Here is a 20,148-nt window from a genome sequence, read left to right as displayed (position 1 = left end):
AACTAAATGGGTTCGGTCACATACTGGCAAGTGAACAGGGGCAACTTCTACTTCAGCTATAATATGTTTATATGGATGGTGCTAGTCTTACGTGACTGTTTATTGGAACTTGATTAAAAAAAAATAAAAAGCTGTCATCGGGCTATTTAGGTGCAGACATGAAGGATAAAGATTTTTGTGGATTTAACTTTTTCGTCGTAAAATTTCTGGCCTGTAGTTTTCTCTGTATTCTAGAGGACCGGTATTTTATCTCACTTAGCCTGTTAATGATGTGCTTGAGATTTTATTTTCTGGTTTCAGGTCAAAGCACTGAAATTGCACTGCCAAATGCTGTCCACAGTACTCATTAGATCTTGGGAGGATTGGGAGGGAAAAGAGAGAGACATTGTTTGTTCAAATGTCAGTATAAATTAAAATTGTCTTTCATATAGTCACATAGAAGGTCTTCTTGACAGCAGTGTGTCATGCCATAACATCTATTTCAATTTTATTTCAACTTTACTTTTCAAAGGCATAGCTGGAAGGTCTGATTTTATATCAGACCTGCAACCAGAATAGTTTTTTTGCAAGACCACTAATACCCAAAGTGGATGCTTAAGTTGATATACTTGCATAAAGAATTTATACAAGGCAAGAATATCATCCTTCAATGCAAGGATAACTGAGTATCCTTCAGATATTTTGAGTCATAAGATCTTGTCAACAGACTTACCTAACACAGAGTTACTTTTGTCATGCTTAGAGGTATGGGGATTTTGATTTTTTTCTTCCTGCTTTTACAATTTTTTACCTGGAAAGAAAATCAGAAGTGGAGCAGGAAGCTTCATAGTTGCTTCTCTGGTCATCATGGTAATACATATAGAGTCTATGATAAAACAGTGTTTTCTCATGTGTCAACAGTTTCAGGTTTATGCTGGTTTAGGGCCATTCTGAGGGCCCCTAAATTCCATGGTGGTGTCATAGATAACTGTGACGGCATTAGTAGATAATAAATGTTTCTTCAGTAGTTTGCAGTCCAGTGAATAAGGAAAGAGTATTTCCTGCATTGCAAGTTAGGTGCATAGGATCCTGTTTAACAACGTACCTCCTCATCTTCTGTTTCTGTCTTAAGAACTAGCTATACTTACTCCAAGGTGGAAAATAATTACAGTACCTACTGTGATGCTAAACCAGACACCCCAAAATGTGCGAGAGTTACACCACAGAACTGTTCTAGCTGTTTTATCTTAAAGAAGATAATGCTGTGATTATCTGTAAGAGAAAATAGATTAATTTTACAGGTCTCCTGCACTGAGATCCATGTGACATTGCCGATTTTATTTACATCTTTCAGTATATTAGTGGTGCTTTTCTTCAGTAACCTTGCTGTTGTTTCTGCTACAGTTCATTGCTTCTGTGAGTCTTCATTCAGTGTCAAAGATAAACTCCAGTGAGTGTTTCTATTTAGGTTTAAACATATGTTAGCTGAGCAGATCCTATCAGTTTAGCTCTGTCAGCTACTGCTGTGAAGTAGTGTATTGATTAGAAAGTATTGGTATTGAATTACAGGCTTAACGTGGACTAAATGCCATTGTGATCCTTTTTAAAGAGTGCTTGACCTCTGTGCTCACTTCTGAAGCATGTACAAAAGCTGTAATGCTGCACAGCTTCTGGTCTGAACAGGGAACCCTTCCTCAACTGGAACCCATGAGAAGGCTGGTTGCTAAATAACTAATTAGACTTTTCAGTTAATATAATGCCTTTTGAAAGGAAAATAAGTCGTTTAGTCTTCCTTGCCCTTGTCAGGATTTTACGTACTTTTATGGAGAAGTACTTTATATCTGCCTCATAATGATAGCAGAAAATAGAGATTAACACCAGAAATATGTAAAAGACTTCAAGTTGATTAGAGAATTTCTATTCAATTTATTTTTGCCCAGATTTTATCTGAGGAATCTCAGGTTAATTCCAGGTACCAGCCAAGCAGCAATGTCTCTTGAATACTTGTCTCCCTTTGCATTCTACCAAATTTCCCACAGAGCAGATTTCTGGTTTTAAAATTACATGTTTTAAGGCTATGTTTGTAACAACACACCTGTATGTTTTATGAGGGAATAGCTTCACACCTGCATGGCAAGTGAGAATCATGCATTGAGATTGCACATTTCAATCTGAAAACATCGGAATATTTATTTTCTTGTTTGTAAACTGAGATTAATGGGAAAAGTACCAACATATGTCTCTTTATATACACAGACTGTAAAGCTTAATTGATGAGTGTGATGATCAGGAAATGTACTTTATAAGGTGATTTATGCAAACACTTCATTGAACCAAGTCTGCTATACTCTGAGAAGCCAAAAAAAGGTTAAGAAAAAACCCAAACCTAGTTATATAATTGATTCTACTTAGACTTTTGTTCATCTGTTTTGCCACAAACCAAACCTATCCTTTATAAATTTCTTCATAAAATGAGTCAAAATTCTTCAAGATTTTGACTTCTTTGTTATCAAACCTCAGAATTTCTAAGCCCCAAAGTCCTTCAAGACTGAGTATTTTCCCTGTTGGTTAACAAAATTTTCTCGGTTCAATGGAAAAAAAGAGTTTTTCAGAAAATCAGCTTTGATGCTTAAGTGATACTTACGTGGGACCTTTTCTTGTCCTCTAGTTGGAATTGAATTCACATGCTGTCAGAAAAGAAAAAAAAGTTATATTTTTGTATCAAGTGCAACTCCATGCATAAGATAATAGCTAATCAAAGCATGCCATTTTGTATTGTTTTGGTTTGGATAAATTACCTAGCACACTAAAAACATCTGCAAAATTTGTATTCATTGTTATAGGCCACAGTGCAGCTTACCCTTAAGTGTTCTCAAGATGGTATCTCCACCACCAATGCTTTTAGTTGAAACATTGTGCCCATTGAAATCAAAGGTAAAACCTTCTGACTGTAACCAAAATATTACTCTCTAAAATCTGCTGTGGTAAAGCAGGGGCTGCTTTTAGAGGTTTGACTAAACAAAATAGACTCCTTTTAGTTTCAGTGTGTCGCATATGTGTGGATCTTTAAATCCCAGAGAACGTGGTTTTATACAGTTTAGGTAAATAATGTAGCATATGTTGTTTCATTTCTGTAGTTTGGTGTATTTCATACATTTCATTTAATGAGCAGCAAAAGAGGTTTACAGGTTTCTTCATTTTGCTTCCTGGTAATTTGTTTGACAGCTGTACATAGATGCTGAACATGGAGTAGGTCCACTGTCAGCATATCTTCTATCTTCTCTTATGACAGGCATAAACATGTATGACACGTGGCCATACCTCAGTCATTTCCGTTTACTTCAATACTACATTTGTTTTAATTATTTTGGATCCTTTTCAAATTAACAGCATATCTGCACTGCCTTTATTTTGGATTTTTTTTCCTCCTTGATCACAACACAGTGTCCAGAGAGTAAGTCAAATTAACCTATTATTGTTCTGTGCAGCTATAACTTCCATCTTCTTTTTTTGGTAAGACTTTTTTGATTACAGCATCAAAGGTTTTTATCAGGTCAAGAAGCACTGTCTACGCCAGTTTTTCTTTGTTCAGGGCTGTAGCAGCAGAGCTAGAGCATTGTGTTTCAACAACGCCTCTTGAGAAGGATGAGCTGAGAGAAAGCTGAAAGTGAAACCAAGGAAACTAAACTCTATTCAAAAATAAAACTTGAAGTGGTGATTTTTGTTTGTTTATTTTTGATTCACAGATCAATACTTCTGCTTGGTCTTAAATACACCATTACATTGGGCATTGCAAGCATGTTCACTGGCAAAGGGACTGAAGTTCTAGTATAAGACAAAGAAACACACGTGGATTTTAAAGCTGTCTCTATAATCATTATAAGGGATTAATGATAATTCACCATGCTGTTTTCTGCTTCAAATACAAACCACAGTAATTTACATGCCTTTGAGAGCCTTCTCTTGGCCCTCCTATAAAGCTGAATTTGAAGTTTCTTTGATAGTATTATGGATTTCACTTTGTTTTTTCTTTTCCATGTTTTTCCTCTTGCCTTCCATATTATTTTAAAATGCCAAATACTAAATTGTAAACTGAGAATAAGATACGTAGTTGGTTTTGAACTGGTTTTTTTTAAATCATCACTGAGAGCAACGTGTGACACAGTCAAAGTAATCTCATCGGTGTTGTAGGCTAGGACAAGATAATTACGTACGTGGTTACAAATGTGAGCCTATTCTCTGTGAATGGATTGAATGCTCTACCCTTGTGTTGTAGTGTGGTCCCTCAGTGATGCCAAAGTGTTAGCAGTCATTAAAAGAAAAGCAGTACTTGCTTATTCGTTGAGAGACAGATGTCAGACATGTACTCTGTTTCATTGTATTTTTTCTCCCTTTGTGAGAGGACAGTTATTTCTCCCGTTCCTTCTTATTATCTTAGTTAAAGAAAATTAGCTTTATTTTTAATGTCTTTATGCTGTATTTTCTGTTTGCCTTGCTAAAATAATTAGTAACTTCCAGTAGATAGATAGATATATATTAGTAATGTAATACGCTAAACAGTAAGGAAGGAAACATGTTATTTCCTACTTATGCTTAGATTCTCCTAAAACTATGGAAGAAAATAATGAAGTATCTGATGTTTTTTTAAAAGCTTATAGTTACAAGGCTTTCTAATGTAAATACTTTGATAATTCCTGGTTTGGGCCCCATGAGAGAGGAGCTCTCAAAAAAGGGGTGCCTTGTAAATCCAGCCAAAGAAAAATAAATAGCTGTTTCTGTGGTAGAGGTCTCATTTAGTAAGTCATTTTGTAAATACAGTTCAGCACTCTGTTTTTTCTTCTCTTTCTTGAATAATCCTCATATAGCTATCTCGATTTCAAGACCAATTTTAGAAAATTATGTTTTCAGTTTTATGAACAAGAAAAGATACTATGAACTGTGTTTTCTTTGTAATGAGTGTATCTGTAAATTATTCTGTGATGTTTAAAGTGATGATCAATAAATAATGATCTTTATGTTTTCATATATCATACCAATAGATGTAGCAGGTGCGATTCTCTTATGGCCACATGAACTTGCTGGGAATATGCAAACCAATGAAGTTGTACTAGTTATTGCCTGTTTTATTGAGTTTGATTTTGGTTTTGCTTCCTTTTCCAATGTGATTACTGAAAATCAGACTGAGCCTTCATTTAAAATATTTAATCTCTAGCATATCCTGGAGCCCAAACATTTCTTTTTGCAAGCTTTAATGTAATTGAATCTGTTAAATGTAGATTTTCATCTGATCCAACTGGGAAATCTGTGGGTTTGTTATATGTATTGAGTCTTCAACTCTCGGAAGTGCTGCTGTATGCTGTTGATTGTCACTGAAAATCAGTGAGTTTTTCTTAATAGTAGTTCAGACACATTCATTTTTTTAAGTCTGTTTTTCTTTCCTGTATTTCAGTTTTCCAATTTGACACTGAATTCTACATCAGTGGACTTGCACCTATCTGTGACCAGCTTGTTATACTTTCATACGTAAAGGAGATCTCCGAAAAAACGGTAGATTTTTTATCTCAGAGTTTCTTCACAACATTAATTTGCCCTGTGAGTTGGGCCTTAAACTAGTCATGCAAATTATCTGATTATCTGAGAAAAAATTTGTAGTCTGCTGGTAGTGAACAGTTCTTGAAACGTCTCTGATCTATAAAACAAGGTTAGTGGAGGTGATGTTGAAGACTAATGTGCTTACATTTCAGAAATCATGTTTGGGTTCCTTTTTTTCTTGCAGAACACAGAGAAGGTCTCTAGCTAGCCCTTCTTGCTTCTTTTTCCTTCCTTTCTTCTCCCCTGCCCTTTTTATCTCCTTTTCTCTCTTTCTTCCTGATGTTTCTGCACCAGAAGAAATGAAGAATCTTGTTTAGCCGTAAGAGGAGCTTGCTGACACTGCATCTCAAAGGAAATGAGAGTAGTGAAGTTGATCAAGTCAAGCAATAAGAGTTACTGTGGGGTGAAATGAATGATTGTGAGCGAGTGGCATCATTGTCTCCCTTCTAAGATCTGTAGTTGTGCCCAGATCCATGCGTGGATAGGTAGAAATTAGAATTCATGTCAGTCGTTTTCACTGTGTGCGGGTAAGTGCTGTGTCTGTCTCCAACATTGATTTCATATTGCCAAATAAAAGGCAAGGCAGTGGAGGAAATCCTTGAAGCTGTGGTGTGAGAATGGCAGATGCTCTTGATCATCTCTTTGATAAGCATGTCTTCGTTAGACAACCATCACCATAGTAACCTTAAGAAACTGGGTGCACAAGTTGCTAGGCAATGAAATGCTGTAGGTTCAAACAAATGCTCGAGCCTTCTGAAATCAATGGGGTTAGCTTCTAGTTCTACGTCAGGATGTCAGATTATTATTTATTTATTTATATTAAGGACAAAAATAATGTCACAGCAGTGTTTCCCAAAAGAGTCAGTGCAGTAGTCCTCTAGTGTGGGAGAGTTGGTGAAAAAAAAGGAAAGCAGGCATATGGGATAAGAAGGGGGAGGAAAAGATGGATTGAAATGCTAGGGAGCAAGGAAATTGGGAAGCCACTGTTAATGAAAAAGGAGCTAGTATAAAGGAGGTAGTGACTGCTAAAGGTTAAAGTCATTTTAATTGCTTTAGGAAAGAAAGATGAAAAGGAAATTTCAGGTGATATAATGGTAATTGAACATAGGAAAAAGTTTTTTTCATGTATTTGCTTTTAATTAGCTTTTTAAACAAACTCCATATTTTGTACTTCACTAACTTCTCAGTTCTCTGAGAAGTAGCTGTAGAAGGAACAGAAGTATGATTGTCTCTGATGGTGCATCTTTGTCCTGTTGTGATGGGAACTCCTTAGTTAGTGTCTTGGCTCACTTGTCTTGATAGTGTGGAGCCCAAACTGCCTGAGCTTGCAGCAGAATTGTTGCTCGCTAGAGATGTCCTTTGGTTACAAGGAACACTGGTCTTCCTACACTTGATTTCACAGCTTGCAAATGACAGCTTCCTACTTATTACAAATTGGATCTCAGTTGAACTTGCTTTGAAAGTTTTTTTTGTTTTGGGGTTTTTTTCATGGAACAGTTAAATTGAGAAAAGACCCAAGTGGTGCTACTTCCAAATGGGTAGATTAGAGCTGTTTAAATTCACTTTCTGTATGTCCTTGCTCTTTCATTCGGTATTTTGCTATAATTCACAGCCTGAAGTAGAAAATATAGGATTGTCTTGGTCCTTGACTTAATTAAAAATGCAGCTAGTTGAAGACAGCAGTTTCCTTTGGACAGAAGGTGAAAATCCATGATGTCATCTTACCGTAACTACCCACATTGCACTTGAAAATTCATTTACTCTAAGTTCCTCAGAACAGCAAAGGTTTTGTATTATTCTCAGATTAATTTTTCCCTGCTGCTGCTGTCTGCTTAAAATCAAACACCAGTTTAAAAAAAACAAAAACAAATTCATCTTGATACCAGAATATCATTGACTCAGAGCTCTGTCCTTCAGGGCATGAGCCCAACTGGGTATGGGTTCTAAATTGTTATGTTGCTTGTTGAATGAAGCAACTGATAATCATCTGTGATAGCCCTGAAAACTTCTGTGACCAAGAGCAGAAAAGTAGTGAGAAAACTCAGGGATAGGATTAGACCTATGTCTTGTCTGTACCTCCTTCTCCACACTGATCTCTTCAACGGAAGCAATCCAAGAGTAACTTGGATTACTTGGAGTAACTTTCATTTGCGTTCCAGATGCAATTACTCTGTGGAGCACAGCTTTGCAACTTGTATGATTTGCAGCTGAGTACCCAGTGCAAAGTACTGGATCTTTGTGAATGTTTGCAGCTGTTGAATTTCAGCCTTGTTTGTAGATGACCACCAGTTGGTATTGCTAAGGTAAATAATGTAGGAAGCAACTAAGATGTTGTTTTCTTAGGAAGTGGAGTGTTGTGCAAGGCCTAGACTCGATATTGTACAACCCCTACCTGAGTCCTGTGAAGAAATCTCTTCTGATGCACTAACAGTACGAGGATTTCAGGAAAACGAATGTCGTGATTATCATCTAGGTAGGTATTCTCAATATTGTTTTGTTTTGTTTTCATACCTTGCTTTAAAAATACTTAATTTGGGAGTACTTAGCCTCCTTTTTCATTTTTATGTCCTTTTTTCGTCATCTCCTTGAATAGCTGTAACTGCTTATGATACCAAAGTGTAGCATGGAAATCAACAAGAACTGGTCACATGAAAGAAAACAAATTTGTGTATTTAAACATCATGATTTTTAATGCCATCTCTTAGGTCAGACATACTGGAGAAGGCAGAAGTATATATCTCATGTAATGTCCATTATTGTGGAAGGCAAGATCTTTGATGGAGATTTATTCAACATGTGATCCATAGGAGCTTTTTACACAAAGGGCTTCAGGAATAACGAAATGAGTGGCACAATGTTTGGAAAAGCTGCTTTAGAGGGAAAGGTTGAATAAGTGTCATTTCAACAGTAAGATGCACCTGGGTCAGCTTAAAAGGGGCACACTGATATTTAGCTTCCCTGTACTGACAAAGCTGCCAGTTATATAACAGACATCAAAACTGATAAAATTGAGTGAATAGGAACTGGATTTTGGCAAGTTCCACCTAGAAGATAGGTTTAATTATGTAACAGGAAGGGACATTAACCCCCGGCACAACATACGTCATCTTTTAGTTTTCTGATCTATATGTTGCAGCTCAGAAAAATGCATGGCAAAGCTGATGCAGAATTCCTTGGTGAAAATTATGTAGCCTGTGTTATACAGAAGCATTTCTTCTGGCTTTTAAAATCCATGAATCTGAATTTTAAGCATCTCCTCTGGCAGCATGCTTCAAATCATAGGCTTGGCAAACCTCTCTGTGTACATATATGCCCTTAAGCCACTAGAAATATAGTGTATCTCCTCCTGACCTCAAAAACACCTGTGCTGCTATCAATAGAATTGGGGTTTCATTATACATCTTCCAAAGCAGAACATTTATGTCCACAGCTGTACTTTTACGCTTTATGAATATTCTAATTTACCTGACTAGTCTGAATGTTTTGTATGGCTTTAAGACAAGCATTATTTTGTGAATTGCTTATCACTTCAGGAGTGTATTTGTATGCGTTTATAGAAACTGATCTGGACAGTGAGTGGTTTTCTCTTCTGTACTTACAAAGTATTGGTGTTTCTTCATGGTTCTGTCCAAATGGTAACTATTCAGAACAGTCATCTTCTGCATTTGATTTTACCTTTTAGTACTTTTTCTTTGAGTTTACTCAAAAATAAAGGCTTATGGTATAAGAAAATACATTATACATACAGCCTTAACTTGCAGCATTGCAAATGCATTGCTGTAATGATGTGCTGTATCCCCAGGGGTTATGGCATCTATCATTTATGCTTTTGATGGCCTTGACCTTGATGGGAAGGATAAGTTTATTGCAGGCTGTGTAGTGTAATAGTCCTCTAAAAGTATAATAATGGGTTCTAAACCATCATAAAGTTTACACATAGTGGATGAATCAGAATTTGCAATAAGCTGTAGTGATTTTTTGAAAGATATTTTGCCATTTAAACCAGTTTTAATTTATTGGAGAATACAGCTTCCAAACAAGTGTGTCCTGCAGGAGTAGCCTTGCTGTCTTCCTTGCATTTCCTCTTTTTAAATTCCCCTCGAGGGTGTACTAAAAAGCAGAACTTTACTTAAAGAAAATATAATAATAGTAAAACTGTGTATGCATTTGCAGAGTATTCGGAAGGTGAATCACTTTTTTATATCATCAGCCCAAGAGATGTGGTTGTGGCTAAAGAGCGGGACCAAGATGACCACATTGACTGGCTTCTTGAAAAGAAGAAATACGAAGTAATTTTTACATCATTCTTTCCTTCAGACTTTCCTTGTTTGGAAATTGGAGTAGGATGATGGATTTTGCTAGGTCATTTGGATTGGACAGTTTCTGTTTCTACAGTCATTGACTAAATGCTTGTAAAGGGTGGGAGTTAACTATACATCCCTCCATCTCTTACAGAGTTAGTCTTACTACTGAAACAACTAATCAGAATTTCACCCAAGTGAGGTAGCTGAATTAGATGTTGAAAATACTGCTCTCATCATCAGTTATGAAATGTATTAGGTGGCACTGAAAATTATTAAAGCTGGGTTTTGGCTTTAGAACAGTAGAAGAGTTAATTAATGAGCTGTGCTTCGAAAAGTAAAATACTATGGGCTCGAACTGTAGCTGCGCATGCTGAAAGTAGTGTTGCTCACAATAAAGCTGATCCAATATTAAAAGACAAGGGTATACAGCTCTCTTGGAAAAAAACAACATTTGGTTGCATAAATGTTGGTGTGTTTAAGTATGTATATCTAAAAACCTAAAATAATAATAATAATAAATTCTTACATACCATATCAACATGCACACAGTGGTCTGAATGCTAATGTCCTACGTTTATTGACTTAGAACATTGGTTACGATGCATAAAGTTAACTTGCAAATTCTTATTTATGTGTTGTTGTGTGCCCATTGTAAGAAAAAAAAAGAAGTGGAAAAGCCATTCAGCATGTATTGCTTTTGCTAATATAATCATGATATTTCTCATGCAGATTTGTTTAAATCCATGTGGATGCTTTTGCATTTGAATAGCAAACTTGTACGATGAGTGCAGTTTTGCAATATATGTAAATCACGGCACTTGGTCCTTGAAGACTCCAGTAATTTGCAAGTGACAGCTCTGTGTGTGCCTTTATGAAAGCCATTCAAGTTAGTAGATAGGCGTGTTATGATGTATCTTAAAGATTTCATTTTTATTTGTAAAAGCACCAGCTTTTTTTTCTGTACATTTGAAAATGTACTTAAATGACACTTAAATATAAATCATTCTGACTGGAGAAGACATTTGGGCTGGGGAACTGGAAGTTAGCCTCCCCCCATTCGCCCCCTTTCCTGTTAATTTTTTTCACGGGTTTTGGTAGTGAAGTGGTCTCATTTGAAAATGATCAAATCTGATTGCATTGTGTGTTTTGTTGTAATCTTGTGATTTGATCTTAATACAATAATGTAGAGTGAACCCAGATGGAAACAAAAGTAGTTTTCTCTTTGCTTGACTGCTTTTGTTTGGGTATGAATTCAAAGCTGTTCATCCAACCATGGCATTAAAAATTCTAGTGCTTCAAACACCCTACTCTGAAAAACAGTTGATTTATACAATTCTAGAGCTTTCTGTATTGAAAGTTCGTGTATTTGACTAGTATCTCTGTTCTCTCCTTTTTGAATATAGGAAGCTTTGATGGCAGCTGAGATCAGTCAGAAAACGATAAAAAAGCACAAGATTTTGGTAAGACTCAAAACTTCTATTCAAAACAAAATATCTTCTTTCTTTTAGAATGCTGTAAGAAGCAACAAATAAATTCCCTGTTTTATATAACACCAGGCAATAACTGCTAGGCATACTCCAACTAGCATCTGATTTTTCTTGGTTTCAGCTGCAGAACAGGAGTGTTAGTCTGTGAAACATGAAAGGATCTGCATTTTATGAAGGTGCTGTTGTCACTGATAGGAAGATAATTCCATTTCTCTGATTGCTGATAGGGGTTTTTGTTTGCTTTTACTTTTGTATTAAATTTACTGTTGTTTGAAGTAACACACACAATACAACAGTACTGCACTATTAGAGATTGCAGGCAGCAGTGACAAATTTCTCCTTAACTTATACCCTGTACATGTGACAGGATTTTGTAAAGAGTTTAAGAGATGCTCCTTTTCTCACGTATAGTCATTTCCCATGTTTATAGTTCCTTTCACAGAGCAACAAAGGGTATCAGTGTTTAAAACAAAAGGGGGAATGATGTAATAGACACAAAAGCATCACTGATTTTAGCTTTTGTTTGTTTGCTTTTGTCTGAATTCACTAATACTGCTGCTGCTTTAAATTGAAATTTGTACAAAGTGTTCAAAGATGTGTTTAATTTCTTTGGCCAGATTACTGATGTAATAAGCACGCTGTATATCAGTATGTCTTAAAAAACTTTTATTCTTGTGTAGTCCAGAATTTGAATCAGGATTTAAATGGCATACCTATCACAGAGTTTGCACTTAACAAAGCTGCTCTGTGACCCTTGCAAAAGATGTAAAGAATTGTTAAAGGAGGTCCTGGAGGAAAGAAAGAAAACAAACCCAAACAAACAGAAAACAAACTAAATCCAAAAAACCCCACAGCTTTTCTTGTGGTTTGCAGAAATTTGCTCTGCAATAAATGATTAAATTCAGTGAAATACAAGCGTTTTTGAGAGTTTGGTCTCTAAAGCAAAAGCCAACAGAATGTGTTGAGGAAACAAAATGTTGACACCAATCCTTAAGTGGAGGATTAGTGGTACACTGATTTAAAACGACTCATGCTCTCACTACCTAGTGACACCACACTCAGGATACCTGACAAGTCTGGTAGCCTTGGGGGTTTTTCAGATGGCAGTAATTATCACTGCTGCTCTGCACCTCTTTGAGCAGAGCACAGACATCCTGAACAACCAGATCTACATCCTTTCCTTATACATCTCTGCTCACTGGGAAGCTGGTCCACAGGAGAAAGAAGATTTCTCTCAGTCTCTTTCTTGAGAACGATGAAGTTGAAAATACGAAAGCAGTTCCTATAGTGTAATGAAATCCTAAAATCTTACGTATGTGCATTTTTTTTTCTAACTTTGTCGTAGATTGACCAGTTGAAGTTGTTGCATACCCCTGTTCATATTCTACTAGGATCAGTACTGTCCTTCATATTGATCAAAAAAATGTTGTGCCTCAGAAGATGCCAATGTTTATTTTTTGTAAGAAACAAGGACTTCTTTTTCATTGTACAGCTTTGTTTTTTCTATTTTCCTCTTTTTTCTTTCTAGAAACAATGTGCTTTTTTTAGTGATGCGATTCTTAAGTTATGCAGTGAGTACATTGGGTTGTGTCAAAATGGACGTGAGTGTTGAGATTACAGCAGGAGGCTCATGCCAAGATTTTAATATATATTAAATGCCTACGAGAAACTTTTTACAACTGACTTGTTGAGAAGGGAAATTTAGTATGTAATAACAGCTAATAATCTTGCTAAATTCTCAGTAATTCCTGCACTTTATTGAGCAGCACTAGGATTTATATTCTCAACCAACTTTTTACCCTCCTCTGCAAACTTTGTGTTGACAAAGAACATCTTATACAATGACTGATGGTTTTCTTCTTGAACTAATTCAAGCACTGCAAGATCAGCTATGCATTTCAAAAAATCCTTAATAATTAGGGGTGGTAGACTTCTCAGCATCAGTGAGGTTATGAGAAATATTTAAAAGAGCCCTGTGAGCAGTCTATGGAAGTATTTTGTGTTGACTGTTCTATGGGCCCTACTTGTAAAGGAGAATCAGGAGATACACTCAGAGCCTTGATTTTCCAGCTGTGTGCACCGCTGTTATGGTAGTTCTTGCAGTAGTCAAGTAGTTCACTTCCAAACTTTTTTAACTAACTCTCTATTTTTATTCCCTCTAGGACATTGGCTTAGCCTATATAAATCACCTAGTGGAGAAAGGAGAGTATGACCTGGCTGCTCGGTAACCTAGTATTAAAGATCTTCTTTGCTGGCTGAAGTGTGTCTGTGTGTGGGGAAAAAGCAAAAACAAATTATTGTTTCTGAAGTATTTACAGATGTTGTTTTTCTGTGTGTTCTGGAGTTTCTGAAGTTTCAAAACATAGAGATGTATTGCAGTGGTGTATATGTTTTGCCTGTAGTGACCTAAAAGTTAATGTAAACTTTAACTGGAATTGAGACATATATTTTGAAGGTAAGTCTTGACTTTTCAAAGTCACACTAGATTTTCAAAACTAAGGTTTTCTTTGGATTTTGATAAACTAAATTTATTAGTGTGTCATTGCATGTAAGACCATCAGAAAATAATTTGGGTTTGCATGGGTATAAACAAAAATGTCAAGTATGAGAATCTAAAGTAAGGATCAGAAATTACCCAAGGTTTTTGTTTTCATGTATGTGCAAGAGTAAGCATACCTTTTAACTGTTCAGTTTTTCTCAGCTGAGATTTAAAAACTTCACTCATAAAGCGATGGAGAGGGTGGCATCTCTGCCCATGGTGTATAGGTTTTAAGTAGATGATGTTTACACTCCCTTCAAATCCAAACCATTCTATGATTCTGTGAAAGCTAATATGGCCCTAATCACTAAGGCCAAATACATAATAAGCAGTTAGTCCTCTTGGATGCAACACAATTTTAGGGCTTGAATGGAGGAGAACCTGGCATACTCAAAGTGATGATTACCAAAATAAGTCACTCTTGCAAGTGTCATGATAAGGAGAATAAGAAAGGAATCCTTATAGTAATGCTGTCACATTTGTATGACTTTCTGTACCTACTTTTGTTCTCATCTCTTTCATTTTCCTTCCAGAAAGTGCCAGAAAATCCTTGGCAAAAACACAGAACTCTGGGAATTTGAAGTTTACAAGTTCAAAGAAATAGGTCAGCTTAAAGTAAGTTAATTTCTGTGTCTGCACTCAAGTAACTTGTATGCTGTACTGACTGTTTTGACCAAGTATCTAAAGCATCACATTTAATAGCCCTGTTCTGGTATTTCTGCCCCAGATTTCTGTTTCTAGACAGTTGTCCAATTGATGTGTATAGTCTTAAAACAAGATTGGAGACATAGTGCTATGTATTTTACTTGTTGGCAGTTTCCATGTAAAAGACCCACCCCCGAGGCTTTTACTTGCAAAGATGCTCACAGTTAAATACATCTTCCCCATTTACTTTTCATTCATTTCCAGTATGTCCTAAAAATCCTACCCTAAATCTTAAGGAAAATAGACTCTGTGGGTGCCAGTCATTCTGGCAAATCCAGGTCCCTTGCAACTTTAAGTGTCAAAGAATTGCAAAGCAACAGTGAAGACCTATGCTATGTGCTAGAAATGGTGGTAAGAAAGAGGAGCAGTCTGCACTGTCTTGTGTTTTCCCTAGTCACAAGCCAGCTACTGCAACAGTACACATTTAATGTGAGATTCTCAGTTAATAAATTGCCCAGGACATAAAGCCATAGTACTGTCACTGCTAAACCAATTGAAAACATTATGCACACTTCCTTTGGTAACATATGTACATATACTTCTGAATTTTATGTCTTCCTATTCAAACTCAATGAGCCAAAAAGGAGATATTATTAAGATCTCACAGCATGCAGTCCCTTGCTGGTTTTGAGCTATTTAATTCTGTTCAAAGACCAAAAGTGTTTCAGCATTAAGAACTGCAGAAATGTCTGACTTCTGTTTTAGAGCCATTCCAGTGCAAAAACAGCCTTGCCTTTAGTATGACTTCTTTGTGGTTTGGTGCATTCTTTACTACTTTGGAAGATGAAAACCTATGTTTCTGTTTCTTTATTTCAGTCCAATAAAGGACCTGAATGCAGGTACAGGTGAATTTTTGATACTCTGCTTCTTAGTCCTTTGGGGTTCATTTTGGTTTTTGGCTGCAAATGTCTGGAAAGGATATTTGTCTTGTCTCCACTTATGTCATCCAGCAGACAGTAAAATATAAAAATATTTGCAGGTTTGTTGCAAAAGCATCTCTACTCAATTACTGCCTTTCTAAACAGTTGGCTGTTTTCAGGTCTTAGAATATCTTTTTTCTTCTTAGAGCCTAGGCCCAGGAATTCTCAGAAAAACATGAGATGCAGTCCATTACATTATTCAGCTTCAAGTTGCAGTTCTAGAAAATGCCCACCTTATTTCAGTATTTCAGTCGCATATAGCTTTTCCCAGATTTCTGAAGATGTCTGAGTATCATAAAGGATGAACTAAATTAAGCCAGATCTAACTGAAAGGGTCCTTGTAATGCTTGGGATCACTTATGGGGAATTTTTACCTACTTATGTGATTTGCAGATACTAAACACCGTATTGTAACTGGCCTATAATGGCTTTAAGCCCTGATGAGGAGACTATTTGAGATGTGGAAACAGAGTTTATTTCAAAAGAGAATTTTCTTGGAAGAATTTGCACTGTATGTAAGTTGTTGCCTGAAATCTGGTGTTTCGAATCTAGCGTGATTTGCCAATAACTAAGGTGACAGTAAACTAAAGGCTTAAAATTTCCTTCCTGCACAGAGGAATTAGTGATATCCCAGTGTCAAAGTCTGTGGGGTGAGTGTTTTGTTTGCATGTGATTTTAGTGGGTTTTTGAGTGTTCCGTACTAAGTGGTCCTGTTTGGCTACCAAAGGTTGCATTTTGATATCTTGATGTCTCTCATGTCTTCAGTGAATGTCATCTAGCAAACCTCATTGTGGAAGTTTCAAGATTCTAGAGCCTTGCAGTGATCTGTTCCTCTCCTCCTCCAGCAGTGGTGGCTTGAGGGAGTTACATGCTTGTGCTCAAGCACTTCAGTATAAAATCTAATGTCTCAGCTCAAACAGCTGAGGAAGGTGGATGGATTCAAAGGAAGGTTTCAAACTGTGTGAGTGCTGGCTGTTGTGGCATGAGGGATACGTTCCATTCTGTTTGCTGGGATAGCAGTGACTTTCAGCAGTGGTGCAGGATGATCAGCTGGCAGCAGCAGTGCATTAACCAAAACGTAGGCTGGAAGACATTTGAAAGACTTCACCTGACTGTAGTGGGCATAGCAGAGAGCAGCACTAGCCTGACAGGCTCTTTCATCTCTTAGATATCCTTTGAGAAACAAGTAATTGTTGTTCTGGCTTATTGGTGAAATGGTTTAGTCTATCTCATGTCAACTTTTATATGGGCTTTCTTGTGTATACCTCATCCTAACATTTATTAATGAAAGTCTGAAAGCAGTTTCTTTTCCCTTGAAAAGAAACAAGGGAAGAAAATATTTTTGTGTATAGTATCCTTTTTTTATTTAAAGTTACTTTAACTGCATGGTTCAATAATTGGTACAAAGGCAGTCTGATTCAGAAGCCTTTTTGTCAGACCTTGCTCCCTAACTGCAGCTTAAACATAAAACAGGAAGAGTGTGTAACCTCCAGCATGGGTCTTAGTTCACCTTTGTGCCAAGGCTTAAAAATAACTAGATAACTTGTATGCTTCTTACGTGCTTCTTGTATGCTTAGTCTTTGCTGAGCATGGTGGTCAAACTGCAAGAGGTGGCCATGTTTTTTCTTCAAAGCAATGGGACATGGGGCAGGAGAAATTTCCTTCACAAAGCAGCCTGGCTCACACACAACAAGGCAACGGCACCTCTCCACAGCTCACTGTGTGGCCAAACTGCAGCCAAGAGTTGTAACAGTCTGTTGGGGGAGGTTGTTCATTTAGAAGGTAGCAGGAAGGTAGAAAGTGGGAGTGAAAACTGCCATTGGAGATTGTCTTCTGCCTTTGAGTCTCCAGCTAATGTCCAGTTTGCTTTCTCTATGGTCTGAAGAGACTTTTTATGAAGGGATCAGGAATATGATTCCCCAGAGCAGCCGGCAAGACTATGCCCTGAGTTAACTGATAAATTCTGTGACAGCTGGTGGGAGCTGATGTTGGCAGCACTACATTTCAAAAACTGGCCAAGCCTAAACAGCACAGGGAGAGGAGAGGTCTAAAATGTAGTGAGATGTTTTTTCTCCTGCTTTGTTCAAGCAACTTCAGTAATAAAATGCTATTGTACCATGTGACAGTAGTGGGGAACAGGCAACATCTCTGAGCATTTGGAGGAATTTCATTGGTGCTGGTCCCTCAGCTACAAACCCTACAATCCCGACACGGCTGGTAGCAGTAGGATTTATTTTGGTGAGTGGAAATAATCTTGGCCTCTAGTTGCGTGGAATAGTAGTGCTAATTAGATGCTGTGCTGAAATTCTAGAGTATGAGCTGATTTATTCCGGCAACTTCTCATCTTCTGCCTGCTGGAATGCAATTCCTTAACACCTTCTATACAGTAACAGATCACGTCTTCACCCTTTCAATGGAGAGATATACTTTCAAATTAATTTTCAATTGGGTATGTAAAAATAGCCCTTCATAGAATGTGGTGACCCCAAAGTAAGTCATAATGCACAATTACACATATAATGTGCTTGCCATGGTCAGGTTCTGGTAGTGGGGGTGCTACAGGAGTGGCTTCTGTGAGAAGCTGCCAGAAGCTTCCCCAATGTCCATCAGAGCCAATGTCAGCCAGCTCCAGGATGGACCCACTGCCGGCCAAGGCCAAGCCAATCAGGAATGATAGGAACACCTCTGTGATAACAGATCTAAAAAGAAAGAAAAAAGGTTACTGCACAGTTGTAATTGCAACCAGAGAAGAACGGAGTGAGAATATGAGAGAGGAACAACTCTGCAGACACCAAGGTCAGTGGAGAAGGAGGAGGAGGTGCTCTAGGCACCAGAGCTGAGATTCCCCTGCAGTCCATGGTGAAGACCATGGTGAAGCAGCTGTGCCCCTGCAGCCCATGGAGGACAAAGGGGATGCAGAGATCCCTCTGCAGCCCATGTAGGAGCCCACGCCTGAGCAGGCTGTGCCTGAAGGACTGCATCCCATGGAAGAGTGACCCACGTTGAAGCAGTTTGTGGAGAACTGTTGCCCATGGGATGGACTCAGTTAAAGAAGTTCATGGAGAGCTATCTCCTAGTGGGAGGAAGCCCACTCTGAAGAAGGGCAAGGACCCCTCTTCCTGAGCAGCAGGAGAAGCAACGTGTGATGAACTGACCATAGTCTCCATTCCTTGTCTCCCTGTGTTTCTGGGGTGAAGGAGGTAGAGCCCAAGAAGGAGGAATGGATGGGGGAAGGTGTTTTTGAGATTTATTTTACTTGTTATTATCCTGCTCTGATTTGGTTAGTAATAAATTCAGTTACTATTGCAAATGAGAGTCTGTTTTGCTGTGATGGTATTTGGTGAGTGATCCCTCCTGGATCTTTTCTTAACCTACGAACCCTTCGTTATATTTTTTCTCCTCTGTCCAGTTGTGGAGGGAAGTGAGACAGTGGCTTTTTTGGGTGCCTGGTGTCCATCCACTACAACACATTTTTCAGCTAATGAATCCTTATACCTTTTTACGAGGCCAAGACTTAACAAAATGGATTTTGAAATGGATGGATGGATTTAGAGGGGTCTTATATGGGTTTTGTTTTCTAAATGACTACTGGTTTCTTAAGGACAATGGCTGATTCTCCCATTCTAATTAGTATTTTGCCACCTGTCTCTCAAATGAAAGTTCTTTCAAATGATTTATACAATTCCAATGTGTATAATCCTAAAGTAAATCATTTCAGGGTGCTGCTTACAAGTATGAGTTTATAAGGCTTCCAGGTGATGACCAGGGGCCATGTTTTGCTTATAGCTTTATTCTTTTGTTTCACAACAATTTTTTTTTCTATCAGTATACCAGGATGTTACATGTCATTCCCTGTCTGACACTTTGTTCTCTTTGTTCCAATAGGCAATTAGTCGTTACTTGCCAAGACGAGATCCAGTTTTGAAACCTCTGATCTACGAAATGGTCCTGCATGAATTTTTGGAAAGTGACTATGAGGTACTGCAGCCTGATGTGTTCACATCAATGTGTCCAATAGTTATTGCCAGCCAAATATCCTTAGCAATGTAGAATTCTGACAGCAAATTCTCAGATGTATTCAAGCAGATTATCAGTGGACAGTTCCACAATAATGAAAATATTTAATAGTTGAATATTAATTTTAAGAGAATAAATAGAATGTTCTTCAGAGCATGAAAATACTGTGAGATTGATTATTTATTAGACTGTTACTTTTAGTTTGTTTAATGTAGCATAAGTGGTTGAGGTGATGCACAAAGCCTACAGCACCTGAAAGAGACTCAGCTTCATGAATCTTAATAACGTTGCCCTAAGAAGGAAAAATCTGTGTTCTGCACTGTACATGTCTGTGGGCACATGAAAGTTCCTTAAAGGTTAAGCACAGCAGGTGTCATCTCAGAGGCTTAGCTGAAGCTTTGATGTTTTGAAATGCTCCTTAGGCTATTCTTTCTATTTCTGTTACAATCTCTTATATTTTTAGGGGTTTGCAACCCTAATAAAAGAGTGGCCTGGAGATCTGTACAACAACACAATCATAGTTCAAGCTGTAGTGGATCACCTGAAGAAAGATCCACAGAACAGGACTTTGCTACAAACACTTGCAGAATTGTGAGTACAGTTTT

General features: G+C 37.5%; 1 protein-coding gene across 4 annotated transcripts in view; it reads left to right on the top strand.

Moving 5' to 3' along the window:
- VPS41 (VPS41 subunit of HOPS complex) overlaps window positions 1-20,148 on the top strand; it is a 113,588-nt gene that overhangs the window by 70,176 nt on the left and 23,264 nt on the right. For 3 of the 4 annotated variants that reach the window (XM_032103283.1, XM_032103303.1, XM_032103275.1), the window contains 8 exons: window positions 5,429-5,571; window positions 7,915-8,044; window positions 9,745-9,860; window positions 11,279-11,335; window positions 13,525-13,586; window positions 14,435-14,516; window positions 19,412-19,504; window positions 20,007-20,134. In XM_032103283.1, coding sequence (XP_031959174.1) covers window positions 5,429-5,571; window positions 7,915-8,044; window positions 9,745-9,860; window positions 11,279-11,335; window positions 13,525-13,586; window positions 14,435-14,516; window positions 19,412-19,504; window positions 20,007-20,134 — 811 coding nt within the window. The remainder of the gene's footprint in view (window positions 1-5,428; window positions 5,572-7,914; window positions 8,045-9,744; window positions 9,861-11,278; window positions 11,336-13,524; window positions 13,587-14,434; window positions 14,517-19,411; window positions 19,505-20,006; window positions 20,135-20,148) is intronic. The other variant, XM_032103292.1, reaches the window with a different exon arrangement.

The sequence above is a fragment of the Corvus moneduloides genome, chromosome 1 (assembly GCF_009650955.1).
Source record: "Corvus moneduloides isolate bCorMon1 chromosome 1, bCorMon1.pri, whole genome shotgun sequence".
NCBI lineage: Eukaryota > Metazoa > Chordata > Aves > Passeriformes > Corvidae > Corvus > Corvus moneduloides.
This window is presented reverse-complemented; position numbering and strand designations above follow the sequence as displayed.